Consider the following 19,697-nt stretch of genomic DNA (forward strand, 5'->3'; position numbering starts at 1 on the left):
CCACTTGCTCACTCTTCTGCAGGGCGATGGGGGAGAGAATTGGAAGGGTAAAAGCGAGAGAACTCCTGGCTTGAGATAAAGACAGTTTAATAGGTAAAGCAAAAGCTTCATGCACAAGCAAAGTAAAACAAGCAATTCATTCACTACTTCCCATCGGCAGGCTGGATGGTTCAGCCATCTCCAGGAATGCAGGGCTTCGTCATGTGTAACGGTTACTTGGGAAGACAAACGCCATTACTCTGAATATCCTCCCTTCCTTCTTCCCCATATCTTTTATTGCTGAGCGGATATCTTACGTATGGGATATCCCTTTGGTCAGTTGGGGTCAGCTGTCCCACCTGTGTCCCCTCCCAACCTCTTGTGCACCCCCAGCCTGCTTGCTAGTGGGGTGGTGTGAGAAGCAGAAAAGGCCTTGATGCTGTGCAAGCACTGCTCAGCAGTAACTAAAACATCACTGTATTATTAACAATGTTTTCATCACAAATCCAAAACATGACCCCGTACTAGCTACTGTGAAGAAAATTAACTCTATCCCAGCCAAAACCAGTACATTGTTTCCAGGCTAAAAGTATCCTCATTCTAGAGTGCTCTGGGTATTTTAAATGGGTGGCTTCTGAAAATGGAGAAAATAAGCCTGTCATACTATATACTGATGACCCCTGGGGTACATCTTTGTCCTGTGCTTTTCTGCAGCCTTTCTGTCCTGTACCTATACATAGCCTCACTGAAACTGTATGCGGGTCAGGCAGGGTTGATTATCTTCTCTCTTCTCTTGTTGCTGCACAAATTGTCCTGTATCTGTACAGTTATTACTAGTATAAGCAGTATTACAAGGGCCACAAAGATGATTAAGGGACTGGAGCATCTGTCATATGAGGAGAGAGGCTGAGACTACTCAGCCTGGAGAAGAGAAAGTTTAAGGAAATTTTGTCTATGTGTATAGATATATGATGGAATAAAGAAGATTGAGCCAGGCTTCCCAGGGTGTCCCAGTGACAGGACAAGAGGCAGTGGGCGAAAACTAAAACACAGGAACTTCTACCTGAGAAAAAGTTGGGGTTTGTTTTTTCTGTGGGTTTTTTTTTTATTTTTGAGGGCAGGGCGGAGGGGGCGGTGTTTGGGTTTTGTTACTGTGAGGGTGATCAATCTACAGCGGATTGCCCAGAGAGGTGGTGAAGTCTCAGTCCTTGGAGGCAGTCAAAACTTAATCAGACATGATCCAGGGCAACCTGCTATAGGTGACCCTGCTTTGAGCAGGGGGGTTGGATGAGACCATCTCCAGAGCTTCCTTCTGCCTTCAACCATTTTGTGATTCAGTGACTGCTTGGCAAGTCATTTATGTAGCTCAGTAGTTTCTGTGGTGGTTTTCTTCACGCTTTCTGTGATTTAGGAGCATGTATGTTGGTCAGTAATGATGTAGTGTTAGTTTTGCTAGCTATCAATTTGATGTGTCTGAAGATCACATGATGGATGTATCCTCTCATCTCTCCTGTGGTACTGCTCAGTACCTCTGATCCCAGCAGTACCTATAGATAAGGTTAAAAAAAGTGTTTGAAGGGAAAGAAAAACATGCTGCTACTTTCATATGATTATTGGAACTGAGACTTTTAATTGTTCGCTTTTATACTTTGAGGTTTTATTTTTCTGTAAGCTCTTTGAAAGGGATGAGGAGTGAGAATAATGTGACTTGTGCCTTGATGGGATTGAGAATTTTGCTTTGAAAGGAGATAGTAGACCCCCGATAACAGATTTGGAGAAAAGGACTGGGGCTAGGTTGAAGGGAGTTATTTTCAATTGAGAAAAAACTTTTTTGTTTTTCCTTTATTGCTTCCTAGAAGTTTTATGCTTGCTGCTGTTCATATTCTTTCATTTCCTTTATTAACAGGTGTCATGCTCATCTAGTAGTTTTCTTAGGAACTGTCTGTAGTTAGCAATTACACTGTTCAGAACAGCTGTTTCAGTTGCAAGCACTAGAGTTTCCAGCCAATGACGGAATGTTCTTTAGTCATTCAAAATCATAAACATATGATATAAGGATCCAGTTATGCTTTATTTAGCTTTAAGGGTCACTGTTAATGACTAATACTACATAATTATGATATGGCCTGACACAAAAAAGCATGAAGAAAAAAAATTAGTTCTATTTCTACTGTCTTTGTTGTAAACTGTGAGAATAGCTGTACACGTGTGTCATGGGCTCTAACTTTTCTTCAAAGATTAGCTTAATACTTTACAGTTTCTTCATTCCACCCCCCTCTGCCAAACTGCATCTTATGTTCAAGCTGTCTGATCAATATTCATTTTTATTTATAATGGCTGACAAGTTTTGTAAGTGGGATTGTGCTTAAAGCTCTCTCAGCTTCCTGTTTGAGTAAAAATAAGTGTCTTCTGCCCTAGAGATGGACCAATAGAATGTTTTAAATATCTGCAGTGGCTTTTGGTCATCTTCCTTTGCAGCATCTTCTGTCTATTTGGAGGAAACAGTTGTATAAATCTCCACCTCGGTGTTGCATGCACTATGCTGTTGTACTTCTGGAATATTTTGCTATTTTAAAAACAAATTGAATAGCTTAGTGCAAATAATTTTATTTTACAGACTGTTAGAGGAAAATTTGCTTCCTTTGAGATGGGGTGTTTAGGAACAATGTTGAGGACTTAATTTTCTAAAGTAGTGTTTAAGGCTTCAAAACAGATTGTGTCTAAGAAACAAGTATTTTTGCTAGGGTAAGGGCAAAAGCGTTGATTATGTCCTTCAGTCCAGCTGACTTGTGCTTAGGAAAATTCAGCTTGGTAGAAAACAAGAAACTACGGCTTTAACGGCCTTTCTGTGATGCTTCTCTGGACTGACTTAGACCGGACTGATAAAATGAAGTGTTGTGACTTGGCTATATCACCTAACCTTGCATGACTCATTTACCTTTTGGGGAGTAGAAGAGGTTTGGAAGGAGGAAAGGCAGACTGGAGTAGTGATGTAGGATCAGGGATAGACCTTGTGTGAATGTCCTTCAGATGAGAGTCCTCAAGAGGCAGCCAGCTTATTCTAAAGCACTATGTTGGAAATGAAAATGTGGAGCTCTTCCTGTATGTGGACGTGGCTTTGTGGCATTGGCACTCAAAAGATGGAACAACTGGGTGAGAAAGGATGGAAATAAGTCATTTGAATACTGCAGTGATCATTCACGTGTATATATGGCTTTAGATAGAAACATTGCTCTAAATGTTTTTACTTCTAAGCTTCTTATAAGTCAAAGTTCACCCGGATGTCAGTAATTAAAAGGCTAAGTAAATTTTTGGAAAACAAAAAGACACCATGTTTTCTTCTATGTTGTTTTTAAAGACGAATTGGGAACATCATTGCTTTTCTGTGCGTTTCTGCTCATGCTCTAGTAAACCAAGTACTATCGCTTATTTCACCTTTTGTCTGCAGGTGTAGTACCTGTGTTGCCACAGGACATTCATTAGTTCCTTTGAATTGCCTGTTTTTCACTGAAGGTTTATTTTAAATGAAATGTGAAAGAAAATATTTATGTCCCTGGTGTACACAAAAGTGTTTCAAATAAACTCCAGTTGAGACAGCTCTATGCAGCAAGTGTTTGTTTGATTGTGCTAACACATTTGTGATAATGCTTTAGGGTTTTTAGTGATGGAATATGAGTTGTGCAATTTTTCTTTTACCTAGAACATAGCTTTAAAATTTGTAGGCCGAAATCCCCAGTTTTAAACAGAGCTGCTATAGGAGAGTAGTAGGATGTTGCCTGTTTGTTACTGGGAATGACTCATCTGTAGAATTTAATGCCCCTTAACATTTAAATTAGCTGTTGGGGATAAGCAAAAAGTCACGTTTAAAAATAAAAACAAATAAAAGGCCCAGACCTTTCCATCTTGTCTTTTAGACATCTTTAGCCTGGATTGTTTTTCATATTACCGTCTGCACTAGCAGATGCAGCTGTCTGTTCCAGCTGATCGTATTCAGTCACTGCCAAAAACTTGTTGCTGGATAATTGATTCCCTTAACTCCCCTCTCTCTCTTGAAAATAAGATGAGTTAATTTTTTTATATGAATATTGCTTTTATTTGTAATAGGCCAGTTGACAGCAGAGAGGAGTCAACAAAGGTAGCTAAGAAACCTTAGTTTATTGCCATAGATGTATATGAACCTGAAAAAACACTACAACATCAGTGTTCTTACAAGTAGTTGAAGTGTGTTATCTACAGATTACATCGCTTAACCTAGTATTTTAATTATTTGTAAATGTAGATACATTTTAATCAACCGTTTAAATAATGGAGTAACTGATGATACAAGTCTGTTTTCCTTTTCATAGGTAACAGTATTGGGATACTAGAAAAGTTTTACTAGGTAATTTAGTGTTGCTGGATTCAAAAAGTGTTCTTTTTTTAAAGAGTGTTTTCAGGCTTTTAAATACTTTAGCCATGCAAATGTATCGGGAGAGATCATTTCAGCATTTTACAGTCCTAAGTATGCATCTTTATGTAGCTAATGGCAAGTTAGGCAGCTAATGGCAAGTTAGGCAGCTAATTAGGAGATGGACATCCAGCCACTTTCATGGGTCTGGCTCTTAGCACACTTGGATACTTTATTCCCCAAGCTAATGGCCTGTAATACTAACAGTGATTTTCCCCCTCCCACCCAGTATCCTAGAAGTGCGCATGGCCTTTTCTTATTACCCTTTGTTTATCGCTCTTTGCCAATTTCTGGGCCATATTGCTTGTTCTGTAAAAGCTAGCCTTAGTTATATTTATTGAAATTATATCACATACTTAGAATTCATTCCTATTCTTTCATCTAGCAACTGCTTTTAGATACTACAAATTGGTTTATTTGTTGTTGTTATACGTTCAGATAGCAGCTGTTTTCTCTGTGACATCTTAATAGCACTCCAGTTTACATTTTGTTCACACATATCAAGGAATCATAATCTTCACTTCTGTGATCTTGTAAAGCTTGCAATATTTTAATTATAAGGCTTAATTTGACCAATATGTGTACAAGTTATAAAGTATTATTTCTTATCTAACACTTTTTGTTTGTAAACCTATTCTGATTTTAAAGCATCTCATGCGTTATTCTTAACATCTGAAGTGCTAATTAACTTTTAGTAGTTTTACTTAACTTGTATAGAGTTGATTGGTTTTCTTTTTTTCCAAGCACTAAGACAGAAATTATTGTCTTTTATCAAGAGCTCTTGGAGCATTGTTTTCAACCTTTTGGTCCTGCAGAGAACTTTCTTCTCATTTAGAAATACCCAAACTTTTATTTGGCCAGACCAAGGGTGTTTCGTAAAATGCTTTGTTTTCTTGCCACAAAAACTCTAGGAAGCCCTGTTACGAAAGAAATGCTGTCAAGTGGCTTTCCTCCTGCCTTTATCACTGATGTTCAATAACCATTCAAAACTTACAGGGTCAGGTAAGAGCTTTCTTAATAGAGCAGTGACATTATTTCTGGTTAGCCTCCAATATGTTATATTTGCTGAGTGCTCCAATGTATTTTTCATTTGGTTTTTTTTTTGTTTGTTTTGTTTTTGTTTTGTGGTTCTATCATATTTTACAGAGGAGATTTTTTTTTTTTAAGTTTAGTTTAACCAATTAAATCTGCTAATGGAGCCACTGAGCAGTTATTCAGAAGTGTTTGCTAATGTGTTTTGCTTTAGGAAAATATCCAAAATAATTGGATTGAGAATGCAGCATGCAAAGTATTTTTCCAATAGCAGTATTTGGAAAATCTATATGTGAATGGTGCTGTATGCTCATTGTTGCATATATGTGTGTGTTTTAAGCTACAACAGCTTAAGTGAATACTTCAACACAACAAAATAAGTACTTGAAGGCAGAAGACGAATGAGCAACTCTGAGTGCTTGGCATATACTTTAGAGCTTCAGAATTACACCTTTACTTGCTTCATAATTAAGCTTGTTATTTCTTTTTTTAGCTCAATCTTTTAAGTATTGATCCTGCAAAGACTTGTGCGTGTGATTAACATTCAATGGAAGTGTTCAGGCAGCTAAAATTAGGCAGGTTCTTCAGTCCTTGCAGGATTTGGATCTTGGATTCCTTAATGTTTATATTCTTAAGAAATATTTACTACCTTTTTTTTTGCTGTAATGAAAAATATTTATTTCTGAACATGCTTGAAATCTTTTTGTTAGTTTTTCTTAATGGGATATTTTAAGTGGACATTGGGAAAATGTAACTGTTGTTGGAGGAGTCAGAGGAAAGGAAAAATATTGTAATGAGTGAGGGGAAATGAATAGCAAACTCTAATATGAGATTTCATAAACTTTTGCCAACAGCAGAAACACCACCATATTCACCAACTTTGCAGCTCTGTCAGTCTTCAGTAAAAAATAAAGTTACCTACTATGAGTGTTCCAAAGGAAATATGTGAAACAGTGTCTTTATTGCACTAATTCTTAGTGCTGTAACTGGTGAAGTGGTATGAACTATCTTGCAACGGCCTGAACACCATCAGTGTTTGGGTATTTAAGAACCTGATTTATTTTACATTAGCTCTTAAGTAGACACATTCATTTGCGCATGTTCGTTATAGCATTGACAAGTTTTGTAAGCTGTCTCTTTAGAATTAGTATTATCAAGAGGAAGCTTTTTTATAATCTCTTCTTAACAAATTACCAATAGTGAGGAGCTGATCCAAAACCTGAGGTTTGTCTTCATGCTTACCTGTCTTCATTGCTTGTTTATAATTATGCGCATTTCTCTGTGTGTGTATATGTATCATTCACTATGTATGTTCATACTTGTTTCTGCAGTAAGTTTGTGACTTCCTAGGAATCAAAACTCTCAATTGGGTCTTTATTTCTGTGGGTCAAAGATATACCTACCTGGTTCTTGATTTTTATTTTTTTTTTAATTTTTTTTAATACCATACAGTTGCCTCTAGAGAATGAAAATCAAAAGAAGCTAGAAATGTGATGAATAAAAAATTACAATAGTGACATCTGTGTTACATAAGATGTTTTGAAGTCAAATACGTTCATTAAGTCAGAAATAGTCTCTAGGAAGTTTGTGTTTATAACTACTACTGTGAATCACCTGTTTTACTGCAAATAAAAATGCAAGCTATCTTGTGTAAATGTTTTACTTTGTTTAAATCACTTCTGCTACCTGAACAGAATGTCCTATTACTTGTTAAACCTTGTAAGATTAAAATATTAAAATATCTAATTTGGTTTTGTTTTCACATTGTAGGTTTTGACTTTTGCCTATAAGCACGCATTGGTAAATAAAATGTATGGGAGAGGTCTCAAGTTTGCCACAAAACTTGCAGAAGAGAAGCCAACAAAGGACAACTTGAAAAACTGCATTCAGGTAAGATGTATTTGGTAAAGTAATGGGCTATGTTAATGCTGTGTAAGCTTTTAAAAGTAAGATATAAGTCTCTTTGAATTTTTTACATTGTAGAACTCACTAAACTTAACGTTTTAACTTTATCCAGGCTTTTGTGGTTTGGCCTCCGTTTTTAATAGTGATTTCTTCTTTCTTTTTCTAGAATAGCTAGTTTGTGAGTAACTGTCATTTTTGGCAGATTTACTTTCTGGAACTTACTTTGGGGCATAAAGAAAGTAGAGGCAACTTAGCCAAAGATCTTCTGCATATTTAAAATCCCATTATGTTGCTGTTTAACCACTGTTATTTTTACTAGTATTAATCACAACTATTGCTAGTAGAATATAGGTGGAGAATTAAGGGGAATTGCTGTAACTCCTAGGACAAATTTTTGTGCATTTAGTTGAAAGACTAGACCATATAGAATGGTTTTCCTTTTCCCCTTTCAGGACTAAGTAATTCAAAGATCACCAGTTCTCCAATCTGTTATCTTATAATAGACATCTTTAGTAAGATGTTGATATTAATGCAGTGTGTGTTGGAAGGATTTAGATTTTTAAAAGAGAGCTTCTCATTTTTTTTTTTAATATTTGCTTTTTTTCTTCAGCTAATGAAGTTGCTTGGATGGACTCATTGTGCAACTTTCACTGAAAATTGGCTTCCTGTCATGTATCCACCTGATTATTGCGTATTCTAGAAAACCAACAATTGTAAACTTAAAGTGATTTTATATGGGGCAGGATATGAAAAGATAAGTTTGACTTTTTATTGGAACGCATGTTTTCATTACTGAATGCTGATTATTAAATTGTGTGTATTTATCAGTAAAGGCACCTGGGTACAGCTTAATACCTGTTAACCTAACTCCTGTCATCAGGGAGTTTCCTTATTGTGCATCCCATTGCTGGCAATGGATGTACCAGAACTGCCAACACCAAGGATTTGGAATTAGGCTGGAAAGGCTTACTGCATGCATGTTAGGTTCTTAACTGTTACTTTTAACTGCAAACCTGTAAAAGCTCTGTATTTTTTACAGTAAACTGAATTTTAACATGTTTTGATCTTAATTTCAATTGTATGAAGGCCTTAAAGCTACTTCAAGAGTAGCTAAAATCTTATTTATTAGTCTAAAGTAACAGGACACCATTACCTGTATTGTTTGCAAGAGTTTACATTTGATTTTTTTTTAAGAAAAATTCAACCTCTCAAACTGTTACAATGTGTAACTTGGAATTGCTGATGCATAGGTGCTCTTGTAAATCTTCATTTTGGAGTGATTTCAGGCAAACTCAAAAATCCATGTGAAGCTGAGTATCAGGACAGGCTGATACATGTATAGAAGTGCCAGACAGTTAAATCTTGATCAGGTATTGTAAAGCTATACATATATGTTTAATAATGTTAAAAATGTAAAACACAGCAGAATAAATGTGCAAAGTTGAAGATCAAAAACCACCATGTGCACTCTGATACTTTAAAAGATTATTTTATAATCAATAAAAACAAATAATGAAGCTAAAAATTGTATTCATTTCTGAAAGTGTACATAAATGAAACTTGCTGAAAGAAAGCACCTTACAAACAGCAGAAGTTCAGTGTAGCCCAAAATATTGATGCTTTCTGTTAAAGCCTTTTTACTAACTATTGCTACCAACATTGTTCCTTCAGTGGAGTGAAATTGGTCTGTTTGAACCTGTCATATGTATCAACCAGAGACAAATTGCTATAGCATTTGTCTTGCCAGTTTTATCACAACTTGTAATGCAAAACTCAGATACAAGTGCAACTTTACAAACATAAATGCACAGAAGGTGCACCGTAATGCTGCAAAACATTCCAAACTTAAGGTGCTGCCACTAAATCAAAACTATTACTAGTTTTCTCTTTAATTCTCTCTTACTGTGGCTTTAATTCTCTCTTACTGTCGCTTTAAGCAGCTTGACATTTGATTCTGGAAATTCTGCTAGAATGGTTGTGTTAAATATATTGCAAAGTTTTTCCAAAAATTCATAGTCTGTACTGAATCTGAATTTATTTGCCCATAGTAATACTGTTCCTGGCTTACAAAAATACACCATTGTTGCTAGCAGGGGGTCCAAAGCTGCATGATGGTATACAACATCAGTTGCCAGTATGAAATCATAATGGTAAGTTGATACAGGAAAGTCTTCATTAAGGCCTTCTCCCCATACCAGTTTTCTCACTTCAGGTTTGTGCATATTCATGTTTTGTGTATTTCTTGAAATATTATATGAGAGATTTTCAAGAACTTCAGGCAAATCAGTAGCTGTAACGTAAGCTCCTAAAGAAAATGAATTTGTTTCAATTCATAGGTATGTAGTTGAACATACATATATATAAAAATAAAAAACTTTATCTACATAACTTCCCCAGCTTCTCCCTCACCAATAACTAGGGTAGTGACTTTATTAACAAAACAGTATTTTAAAATAATTTTCATTTTAGAAAAAGCAGTGACAAACAAAGTTTACTTCAACTGTTGCTTCATTGCCTTAAAGTGACAGTGGCAGACCTAGATCATCTTTCACAAGAAATCCAAAAGGAAGTACGAATTTACTAACCTAAGATACAGGCCACAATGGAAACCAAGCCTGTTCCAGCGCCAATTTCCAAAACTTTTTTGTCTTTGAGGTTGAATTGTTCTTGATTTGATTCCAGATATTGTGATAAAGCCAGTGCCTAAAACAGTTAACACATATCCATAAGAGGGTAACAGGTAAGTTGCACAAAATTTCATTAGAGGTTTTTATACAGTTTTTTATATACAACGAAAAACACCAAAGGCTGTAACGTAAAAATGTAATATGGAAAGAATTATTATGTGTCCTGGTTTTATATTAAAAAAATTAAACAGCTTATTTTTAGTTTTAGGTTTATGGGATATGGATTTGCTACACAATTCTATACGCTGTGAGTCCTCTGACAGCTCAAGGTAGGCAGTGTTTAGATGTGAACCATACAGTCAGAACAGCAAACAAGAGGTTTTAACAATATGTAAAAAGTAATGTTCTGGTTTATTATCATGAATGTTATGGTTTATTATCACTATCATAAAGTAGATTCAGGCTTCAGCAGAGAATTTTTGAAAACTGATCTCTTTTTTGTTTTTAATTTTTGTTTTTGCAAAGGAAATATTAAAAAATTGTTATTTACCAGCTCAACACTTGTCTATTGATAATAGTATAAACTTAAAAAAAAAAAAATCAACAACAACAAAAAAACACAACAGCACTGTATGGAAGTATTACTTATCAGGCCTTTGTAAAGATCTTATCAATAGAATATAAATCAGCTGTTTATAAACAACATGAACGGATGCCAAAGAAACTAACTTCCCGGTTTTGCTTCACTTCTTTAGAGTTTGTTACAGTTACTGTTTTAACTCTTGTGCTTTTCATAATGCAACACTGGCTACCTGCTCTGGGACAGCTGACAGCTAATGAATCACCAGTCCAATTTGTGCAACCGCTCGATTTTCTTGGAAAGTTTTACCATCTGCATTCTGACACCTGATTAATGTGAGAACTGATGATCTGACATTTCAGAATAAGATACTGTTTCACCCACCCATGCACTTTCTTTTTCTCTGTTGTTTTGAAATTGTCTGCCATTTTCTGTGAGCTTTTTCAATAAATGTGGATCTGAAAAATTTTTAAATCCTACTTTTCATGTCTTTATCAGTTGACCCTCTCTCTCTTCCCTCAAAGGCAGTTTTCTCAGTCCACATAGAATTCTGGTTTTTAGAGCAGGAGAAGCTAAGACTGAAGAAGTAGTGTTTGCAAGTATGGTTTCCCATACTGCAATGGAACTGTTCCAGCCTGTTCTTTAAAATAAGCATATTTAATTGTTTTAACCTCCCTTATTTATTCTCTTACAGTTTTCTTTTTCAGCCTCCTTTTTGTACTGCTGATTTGTTTTCTTCCCAGCAGTGACCAATCAGAAACACAAAGGAAGCTGAACACTTCTTCCCGAGTTCCCTTAATTTTTTTTCAGTATCTGCATCCAATTTACAAATACTTAGGTGCCACAGTTCTTTTGGCGTGAACTGGCAAATTAGCGTAAGGCAGAGCTTTCTGTTGAAGTACTTCACAACTTCATTCTGCATAGGGAAACCTTGGCTGTCAGAAGCATCATCTAAGAAAGCTTCCTTAATATTTGTGTGCCACTCTCCATGCTTTACTCTTCTGTCGTGGTAGCTTTCTGGGTGCCATATTATGTACTTACCCCCGGCCATACCACGGCTCCAAAGTGTTCTATGGACTCCTGAATGACGATCTGGTGGCCCACATATGTGTAGTGCTCTTTATCAAAGTAGTGTGAAACTCTAGGAACCCAGTTCTGTAGTATTTTAAGAGTTACTGGTGAATCTGTGAGAGAAAAGATGGAACTTGTATTTTCATATGCAGTTGTTTATATGCAGCTTGTTAAAGGGTAAAAAGTATTTTGCGAAAATGGTATGTAGGCACATGGCCATTGGCCTTGAGACTAGTTGCTGTCCAGAAGTGGATGGTCTGGCTGGCCAGGGAGTGAAAGGAGCAATGGTAATTTCCTGCCATTCTGAGTGTTTGCATGGGCAATTTACAGATAGAAATGAGCCTTTTGGAAAAATGTACTAATTCAAACATGTAACTCTGCTAATAACAGCTAGAAGACTTTCAGGACCAAGTTAGCTTGTATGTTGGGGTATGCCGTAGTTCATACTATGCCAGAGTATGCCATGTAGGGGTTTGTGCTATAGTTTTCATTTGTGGGGCCAGCAGTTCTAGAACATTAAGCTTCTTTTTACAAAAGAAGGATTTAGGATTTACCTCTTACGCTGAAGAAAACCTAGCTCTTTTTAATGGTTATTTTTTAACTATTCTTCCACAAAAGGAGGGTTGGAAGATAATCTTTTAAGTTTATGGTTGACATATACGGTGCTGTTCGGCTAGTGTCAGTACTACAGTTGTGCTAGCATGTCTCACCATAGCGAGTAGGCTTGTAGGTTAGATTTTTTCAGGACAGCTCTGCTGAACTGCTCCATCTGATCTCACTGAAAACAAGGACACTGGTCTGAATGACTGGACTGTTGTTGGAAGCCTGTTAGCGGGATATGCATAGATGATACAGAATTAACTTTAACTGCAAAGAAAAATTTTGCTCTGGTTTGCCTGGGTTTTAATTGATGCCTGCCTGGAAGCCTTGGTACATGTTTGAGCAGTTTAGCCTGTTGAAATTTGTAGTACCGCAGCTTCAACAGTGCCAGCCCAATTAATGCATATTATAATCATATCTCTCATTTGTAATTGAGAAATAACTCTTAGATTTCTGAATAAAATCCAGAGACCTTTTTAAAAATACATCTTCAATTATGGAGATAGTCTTTTTTTGTAGATTTGGTCTGATAATAAATACAAACATAAGGGGGAAATGGTGAGGAACAAAAATAGAGATCAAAAGGAAGAGTGACATGGTGACACCTACTATTTAAAGACTGAGAAAAATGAAAGCATGAAATATTAGCATGCCATAGCAATTGCAGTTTTTAAATTTGAGTAAACCTGAGTCGGATTCTGCACACTTGGAGCTGCAGGTGCAGTCTTCAGAGTCGTACTGCTCTTCACAGGTTTCTTCTTCCTCAGATTGGTAGTCCATTATTCTTTGAATTTTGTTGGGGAACGGTGGCTGCTGTGCAGAGATCATGGCAAAAGAGCTGAAATGGAAGGAGAAAAATAATGTTGTAAAAGCTTGCAGGCACTCTCATTGTATGAGATATGACTGGAAGAAGACAGTGAGTAGTTTGGGTGGGCTTTGGTTTTGGGTTTTTTTCAATGACGGGTTGAAGGGATGCAAAGACACAATGAGAGGTGACATCCCGCTCCACTGGAAGTTGCTGCGAGCTCTTTCTGGTAATGCAGTAATACTATCAGAGTTTTTATTTTATCATGTTTATCATATTTATTATTTTATGATGTTTATTTTATCATTTATGCAAAATCTTAGTATTATGTCACTAAATGGATGCCACTAATTGGTATGAAAGGTAAGCTACTTGCATGGTACTCCTATCAGTTAAAGCAACAGCTGAGAAAGATTAACTGTCTTTTAATCTTTTTAAACTTTTTATCTGTGTAATTTACCGTTTCCCAAAGAACTCTGGCCTTGGCATTCCTGCAATAAAACTGGTTAATTTGCTGCAGCCAGTGCTCTTGATTTTTGTCTCCTTGTATACAGTTACTGCCTTCTCTTTTCTGCCTTTTCCTGCAGAACAGCTAATTGAATTACCCTGAAATGTGATGAACTGCAAAGTATGCAGATTGCAGTCAGGAAATAATTGCAGTGAGAATTTTGGATTGGTAAGCTTTTTTGGAGAACTCTGCATGTGTTACAGATGACCGTGCATCTTCAGTGTACAGGACAGCACCCAGCATAAGAAGGAGCTGCTTGATACCAGCTAACAAGCAGTAAAAGCAGGAGTAGGACTGGTTCTAAATTTGCCTGGGGAGAAATATGCCAGTGAAATTTTTTGGTTAACTAGAGTTTTCTTCAGTGATAGCACCTATGTATATGTGTATCCATGTTTATCTGTGTAGATACATGTATACACACACATATCTATACATAAAGAGGAAAAAAATGGTTCATAACTTGGTCTGGCCAGGGGCTGTACAAGTTCACCCTTCCCACGTATCATGATGGCTGGCGTGTACTACATTTTTATCCATGATTGGCCTTATTCTGTTCATTTTTGAGAATGCATATGTGTTTGCTCTCTCCAGCCATGTGCACTGCAGACAAAGTATTGTATAATTTGGGTTGCATCATACTGCAGGAGGCTGTTCTAGATATCCTGGCCAGAAGGGGGAGAGGTTTGGCAGTGGCCCGGAGGTTCAGTAGTGCCTGAGTTTCTCAGGGAGCAGAGCAACTGCTGGCTTGTGTGGGTGGTTTATTTGCACACATTTGCCATTGACACCATTGCAGTTTTACTGATACCTGATCTATTCCTTATTGCTACTCCGTTTATTCACAAGGACAGGATTTGTGTTCTAACTCCTCTAGCACTGCATTTGTTCAGTTGTGGCAGTGATTTTGTACTATTTCAGAAAAGAGAGTGCTTTAAAGTAAATAGATTTCTGCAGATGTGTGTTCTGGTTTGTGGTTTGCTTTTTTTTCCTCAGAGGACCTCCATCTAGCTAGTAACAAGTTCTGGCTATGCACCTTTTGTGTATAACTTGAGATATGCTGATGGTAGGTAAGAGACTGAGGATAATGCCGCAGGTACAGCATTCCCTGACATATGAGTGAATGCATTCACATTCACGTTTCACACGTGAAAGTGTGCCTCCTTACGATAGCAATGGTTTCTATGCAGTCTCATGTAATCAAAAGTATACTTCCAGTTTTCAGCAATAGGAGATCTCTGGGAAAATATATTAAGACTTGTGTAATTGGCAAGGTGTGTAATGAAAAGAGAAGAATGTCAGAACTGGTGATGGCTACAGCCAGAAAACACTTACTAGGAGACCAAGTCTTCTGAACATTTCATGTTTAAACATGCAAAGCACTACATTTTCCAAGTTTGGTTTTCATTTTTTTGGGTTGGTGGGTTTTTTGTTGGGGTTTTTTTTCATTTGGTAAGGCTCTTGTAGCATGAAATTTGTACTATTAAAGTGAAAGGCCAATCTTGAAATTACAAAGCAGGGGGAAACTTCACATTGTCCAGTACCCTTATATGTAAAAACTAGGAAAGCTTGTTTAATGAGTAAACTGTTTAACTTGTCAGTTTGGGTAGAAAGTGATGCTTCTGTATTTTTTTTGCTTAGATAAGTTCTTACTGCAACAGGTCAAAATTTCAGTTGGCTATGCACAGCAGTGCATACCACAAAATAGCTTGGAAACAAGCTTAGTAAATATATATTTGTTGATCCACTGTTAAGTACTTGCAGTAAATACAATTGCATCTCTGATCATGATATATATATACCCTATTATCACTCATTCAGTACAGACTGAATTCTAAATTAGACATGTTACATTAAATCTTCAAAATAAAAATTGCTATGTTTTCTTGTGCTTTGTCCTTTGAGCATCTCTAAAAGAGGAGTCTGCTTAAATATTTATAAAGGTGCTTTGTTGTTTTTATTAAATCCCTTCTAAATGATCAGGAGGTCTAAAAGACACCTAGTGGTTACACTGATACTGTGGTGAGACTGGTGTGGTCCTCAAGTCCATCAGCTGCCCGAGTTCTTAGATAGTAAACTGGGGGGGATAAAGATTATCCACTTTGCATTTGTATGTCATGTAACACACTGGGCTCTGGTTTATCCTGGGGCTTCTAGATGCTATAATAATACCTTTTCATAGGTGTAGTTCTTGCAAAATAGAAAGGTGTTGTTGATTTTTGGTTTGGTTGGGTTTTTTTTATATAGCCTACTGCCGTAACTATTAATTATCTATTTCATAAACTGGAGTGAAAAGTAAGGCTTTTTTAGCTGCAAACTGCAGGACAGATTTAGTCTTATAATTTCAGGAAATCAAGTATATTAGCATTTTGGCCTTAATGATGCACAGCTTTATTTCATCATTTTAAATAAACTGTACCTGAAGACTACAGATATAAGTGAGTATTGAGCAAGCTATTTGCAAATAAGTGGTGTTTGCATCATTACATACCCTATGTGTAATATGGTGAAGTTGCTGCTGTGCTTCTAGAATTGTAAATACTGATGTTTCTTACTATTTTGACATTTTTCTGATCCATGTTTCACTGAAAATGGTGTCTCTCTAAAAGCATTTTGATTTAATATAATAATATATTCAATTATCTGTTCCCTTAGAAATCTGTTCCCTTAGAAAATGTTGGCTCTTTCTAAATGTTAGCAGCTGATTTCCTTGCCAAATTATCCTCAAGGGAAATCATCATGAAATATTGTGTTTTCCAAAGTTTTTTAAACCTGTATTGACTTCATTAATAGTCTTAAACTGTTGTGAACGAAACAACTTAAAACAATCGCATTTGATTTCTTCAGAACCTAAGGAAGAAAGAATAATTTACAAAATCGTATCTATTTGACAATGCCACATAAAAATAACAAGGTGATTAAACACTGAAGGGCAAATTGTAAGGTGATGATAAAGCTTAAAGTAACAGTTTATCCCCTATAAGAATAAACTTTGTGCCTTTTAATTTCCAAAATCCATTGCTTGTAAAGAGCTTTTCAAATCTAGCTATGTGGCCCCCAAAAAATTGTAAAAAATAGGTTAATGAGCAGTATTGTGTCACTGGGTCTTCAGCTGTAAACACAACTCTGCTGAAATGTGTTTCTCTCACCTCTGCATGAAGTTACACAGCATAGTCTTGTTTCAGTCTGAATTATTTGGGCAAAAGCAAATTCCATGTGCTCACATGGGAAATGGAATTGTAGTGCGTTCTTTGCGAGATAGGGCTTAGCCATACACTCATACCATACACAAACAGCCATGTTTCTTAGAGCTCATGCAATTTTCTCATGTTCTCATGCACTAAATAAAAAAAGTATTAGAAAAAGATGAATATAAATGCTAGGAAAGACAGGAAATGTCAGTGCTAGGAACATCACTATAGTAAAGCTATATGATACTTGAGTCCAGAAGGTAAATGTATCCAAATACTGAAAACCAGCAATGATAGTCACTCCTCACGAAATAGCAGGGGTTAGGTAAGCTGGATTTCATTGGCTAACACAGCTGACCTGAAATACAAGCATTCAGACAAACGTATTTCCTTTGTTAGTTAGCAGAGAACACAAAGGCACATCAGGTGAGGTTAGCTGGACAGCTGTGCACGTACCTGCTGTGGCAGAGGGTGCTGGAAGTGTCCTGTGGGCAGATGCAGCTCCAGAGGTTTTTATACAGGCATGCACCTGGAAGGAGTAACTCTCTGCTCTGACCAGTCGGATCGCAGGCTATTTAGAGTAACATTACCAAGCAGCGCTCGAAGAACTTACTATGTTACACTAAACTCTTCCACATTGGCAGTACAAAATGAAAACGCTCTTAGGCTTTGAAGTCCCCAGCGTACCAGCCTTAAGAAATAAAATCTCAGCTTCCTCCAACCTCTTGTTCTGTTTTTGCAGATTAAGTGTTCCCTGCGTTCACCTTACGGTCTGCAGTGCTGACCCAAACAGGCAACTTACAGTGGGCAAACTAACGCATAAATAATGTGTGTGGCCACTTGGCAGTAGCCCAGACACAGAGAAAAGTTCATGAAGCTCCTACTGCTAGGAAAAGGTCAATTCTTCCTTGCCCCTCTGAGCGTCTGCCTGGGGAAGCTCTGGGTACCCTGCCCTGCCCTGAGTCACGGAGAGTTTGGGGAGTTGGCAGTCCTGAGGAAGTAACAGCTTTCCCACAATCTTCAGTGCAGGTTGTAACCTTAGGAAATACTACATCTACTGAAAGAGAGAGCGCAAACATGAAAATCACACTTTCATCAGAAAATCTTGCAGTTGCTTGTTTTAAAACAGATGGGTATTGTAGATGTTGAAGATAAAACAAATATGCATTCCTTACGCATCTCAAGAATTTGAGAGTTTTATATGCATTTACCACTTTGCTGCCTTTCTGCCCTCCCCTCGCCTTGGAAAAGATTCTGTAGAACGAAATTCAACTACAGGGTAGCAAAATTTAAGGGGAACTTTGAAAGTCATAAAGCTAGAAAACAACCCCTGGCTAATTAATGAACAACTGAAGGTTGGCAGTAGAAATCGGGGGAGGGGGGAGATGGGTGGAATGTAGATTTTTAACTCAATTTATAGGTATTTGTATTTTTGGATGAACAGCTTTTGAATTCAGGTAATGCTCTCTTGAAGAGTGGCAAAGGAAAAATGAGCCCTTCTGTCACTGCGGCTGTGTATTTCATATGTCAGCCGCTGCGTGTCTCTAGTAGTCACACCCGGTATAGGAAGCCCTTGGACACTCATTCAAATGCTCACCAGTTTCTTTCCTCTGGAATTTGATAGGTAAGATGCTTTTTTTTTTTTAATACTTGGGACCTAGTATTAAGATATTAACTGTATTAAGTTGATGTTGTAAATGTTGCATTTCACAGGCCCGCCTGACTTTAAAAGTAGTGCAAATCAGCAGCCCGGAGCTAGGTCAGTAGCTGTTATTAGAAAGAAAAAGGCAGATACGCTGCTGTTGGAATGACTGCCATACCTTTTTTAAAGACGTGGTCTTTTTAGCAGGCACGTTCCCAGCTGTCATAGTCGTTGTATTTGTGACCGGGGATGAATGTAGCTCAGACTGGTGCTGCTGTTGAAGTTCTGTCCTAAGCTTTGGCAATGGGATCAATGCTGAACATACATAGTTTCTTTTGTTTTTTAAATGAAATGAGAGGAACTGGCTTACTCAATATTGTGTCTCTTGTGTAAGCAACTAAAAAGTATGGTAACTGTAGGAACAATGTTACAGCTTATATACAAATCATGTAGGTATGGCTTCAATTCTTAAATGTTACAGGAAGCAACACTGATAACTCTGAAATGTAGCTGCTGTTGACATATATTTACTATATAATTTCTATAAATGCTTCTTGTGCTACCGTCTATCTCCAAACATTTCTTGTTTAGCATTGAAAATGAGTGTTGTCTGGAGGTGTAGCCCCATGGAATTAAAATTTCTCCACGCTTCTGTGAAATAGGCAGGCTGAGGGGGAGTACAGCACCTCAGTTCTATGTGTAAAAGGGCAATTTTCAGTTATTAACATCCAATTCCACAAAGCTCTGAATTATTTGGTTAGCTTTTCTGGTTTTGCAAACAGTCATGGGAATTTGCCATCTAGACCACTTGTGGAAGACAAAACACACCAGGCTGCCAAATGCAATGGAGTAAATCAAACTCTTCAAATATTTTCAGAATGTATTTATTTTTAATGTGAGTTGTGTGGCTTGGGTTTGGGGGGTTTTAAGTCTGGTTATGTGAAACCTAATTGGTGATGTAGGTCTTTTTCCTTTTTAGTGCTATCAAACTACCAGGAAAGCTGGGAAGAGTATTCTTCCTAACTGCCTGTCACTGAATTCAGCAGAAGCATCCTCCTCAGTGTATAGGCAGAGTAGAACTATATTCATATTATTGGATTATAAAGTGATTTAAATTTAAAACAAATTTTAAAGTTCCTCTGCTGTTAATAGTAGCAAGTTTAGTGTAAAATGTTGTAAAATTGTTAAAACCTTAATGAAAAGATTGTGAGAAATAGGTATGAAAATGTTACGGTCTTCTCTGAACCCATCAAGAGCAAGAAGCTTGCCAGATTTGTGCCAAAAGAAGACAGAGTTAAAGCAGACGAGTTGAAGAT

The 19,697-nt window shown here is 37.0% G+C and overlaps 2 protein-coding genes across 2 annotated transcripts in view; one reads left to right on the forward strand and one right to left on the reverse strand.

The window, feature by feature from the left end:
- The window catches only part of TPP2 (tripeptidyl peptidase 2), a 57,687-nt gene extending 49,608 nt beyond the window's left edge, over positions 1-8,079 (forward strand). Inside the window, exons 29-30 of the mRNA XM_059835530.1 lie at positions 7,229-7,348; positions 7,974-8,079. Of these exons, the coding sequence (XP_059691513.1) occupies positions 7,229-7,348; positions 7,974-8,063 (210 nt within the window). The 3' untranslated portion in view covers positions 8,064-8,079. The remainder of the gene's footprint in view (positions 1-7,228; positions 7,349-7,973) is intronic.
- Positions 8,080-9,255: 1,176 nt separating this feature from the next.
- METTL21C (methyltransferase 21C, AARS1 lysine) lies at positions 9,256-18,607 on the reverse strand. The gene is given in 7 exon segments (XM_009816107.2): positions 9,256-9,668; positions 9,949-10,066; positions 11,612-11,754; positions 12,928-13,079; positions 17,196-17,241; positions 17,244-17,310; positions 18,560-18,607. Coding segments are annotated over 7 exon segments (969 nt in total). The 3' UTR covers positions 9,256-9,273.
- Positions 18,608-19,697: the final 1,090 nt, after the last annotated feature.

This window comes from Gavia stellata, chromosome 1 (genome assembly GCF_030936135.1).
Source record: "Gavia stellata isolate bGavSte3 chromosome 1, bGavSte3.hap2, whole genome shotgun sequence".
NCBI classification, from domain to species: Eukaryota; Metazoa; Chordata; class Aves; order Gaviiformes; family Gaviidae; genus Gavia; species Gavia stellata.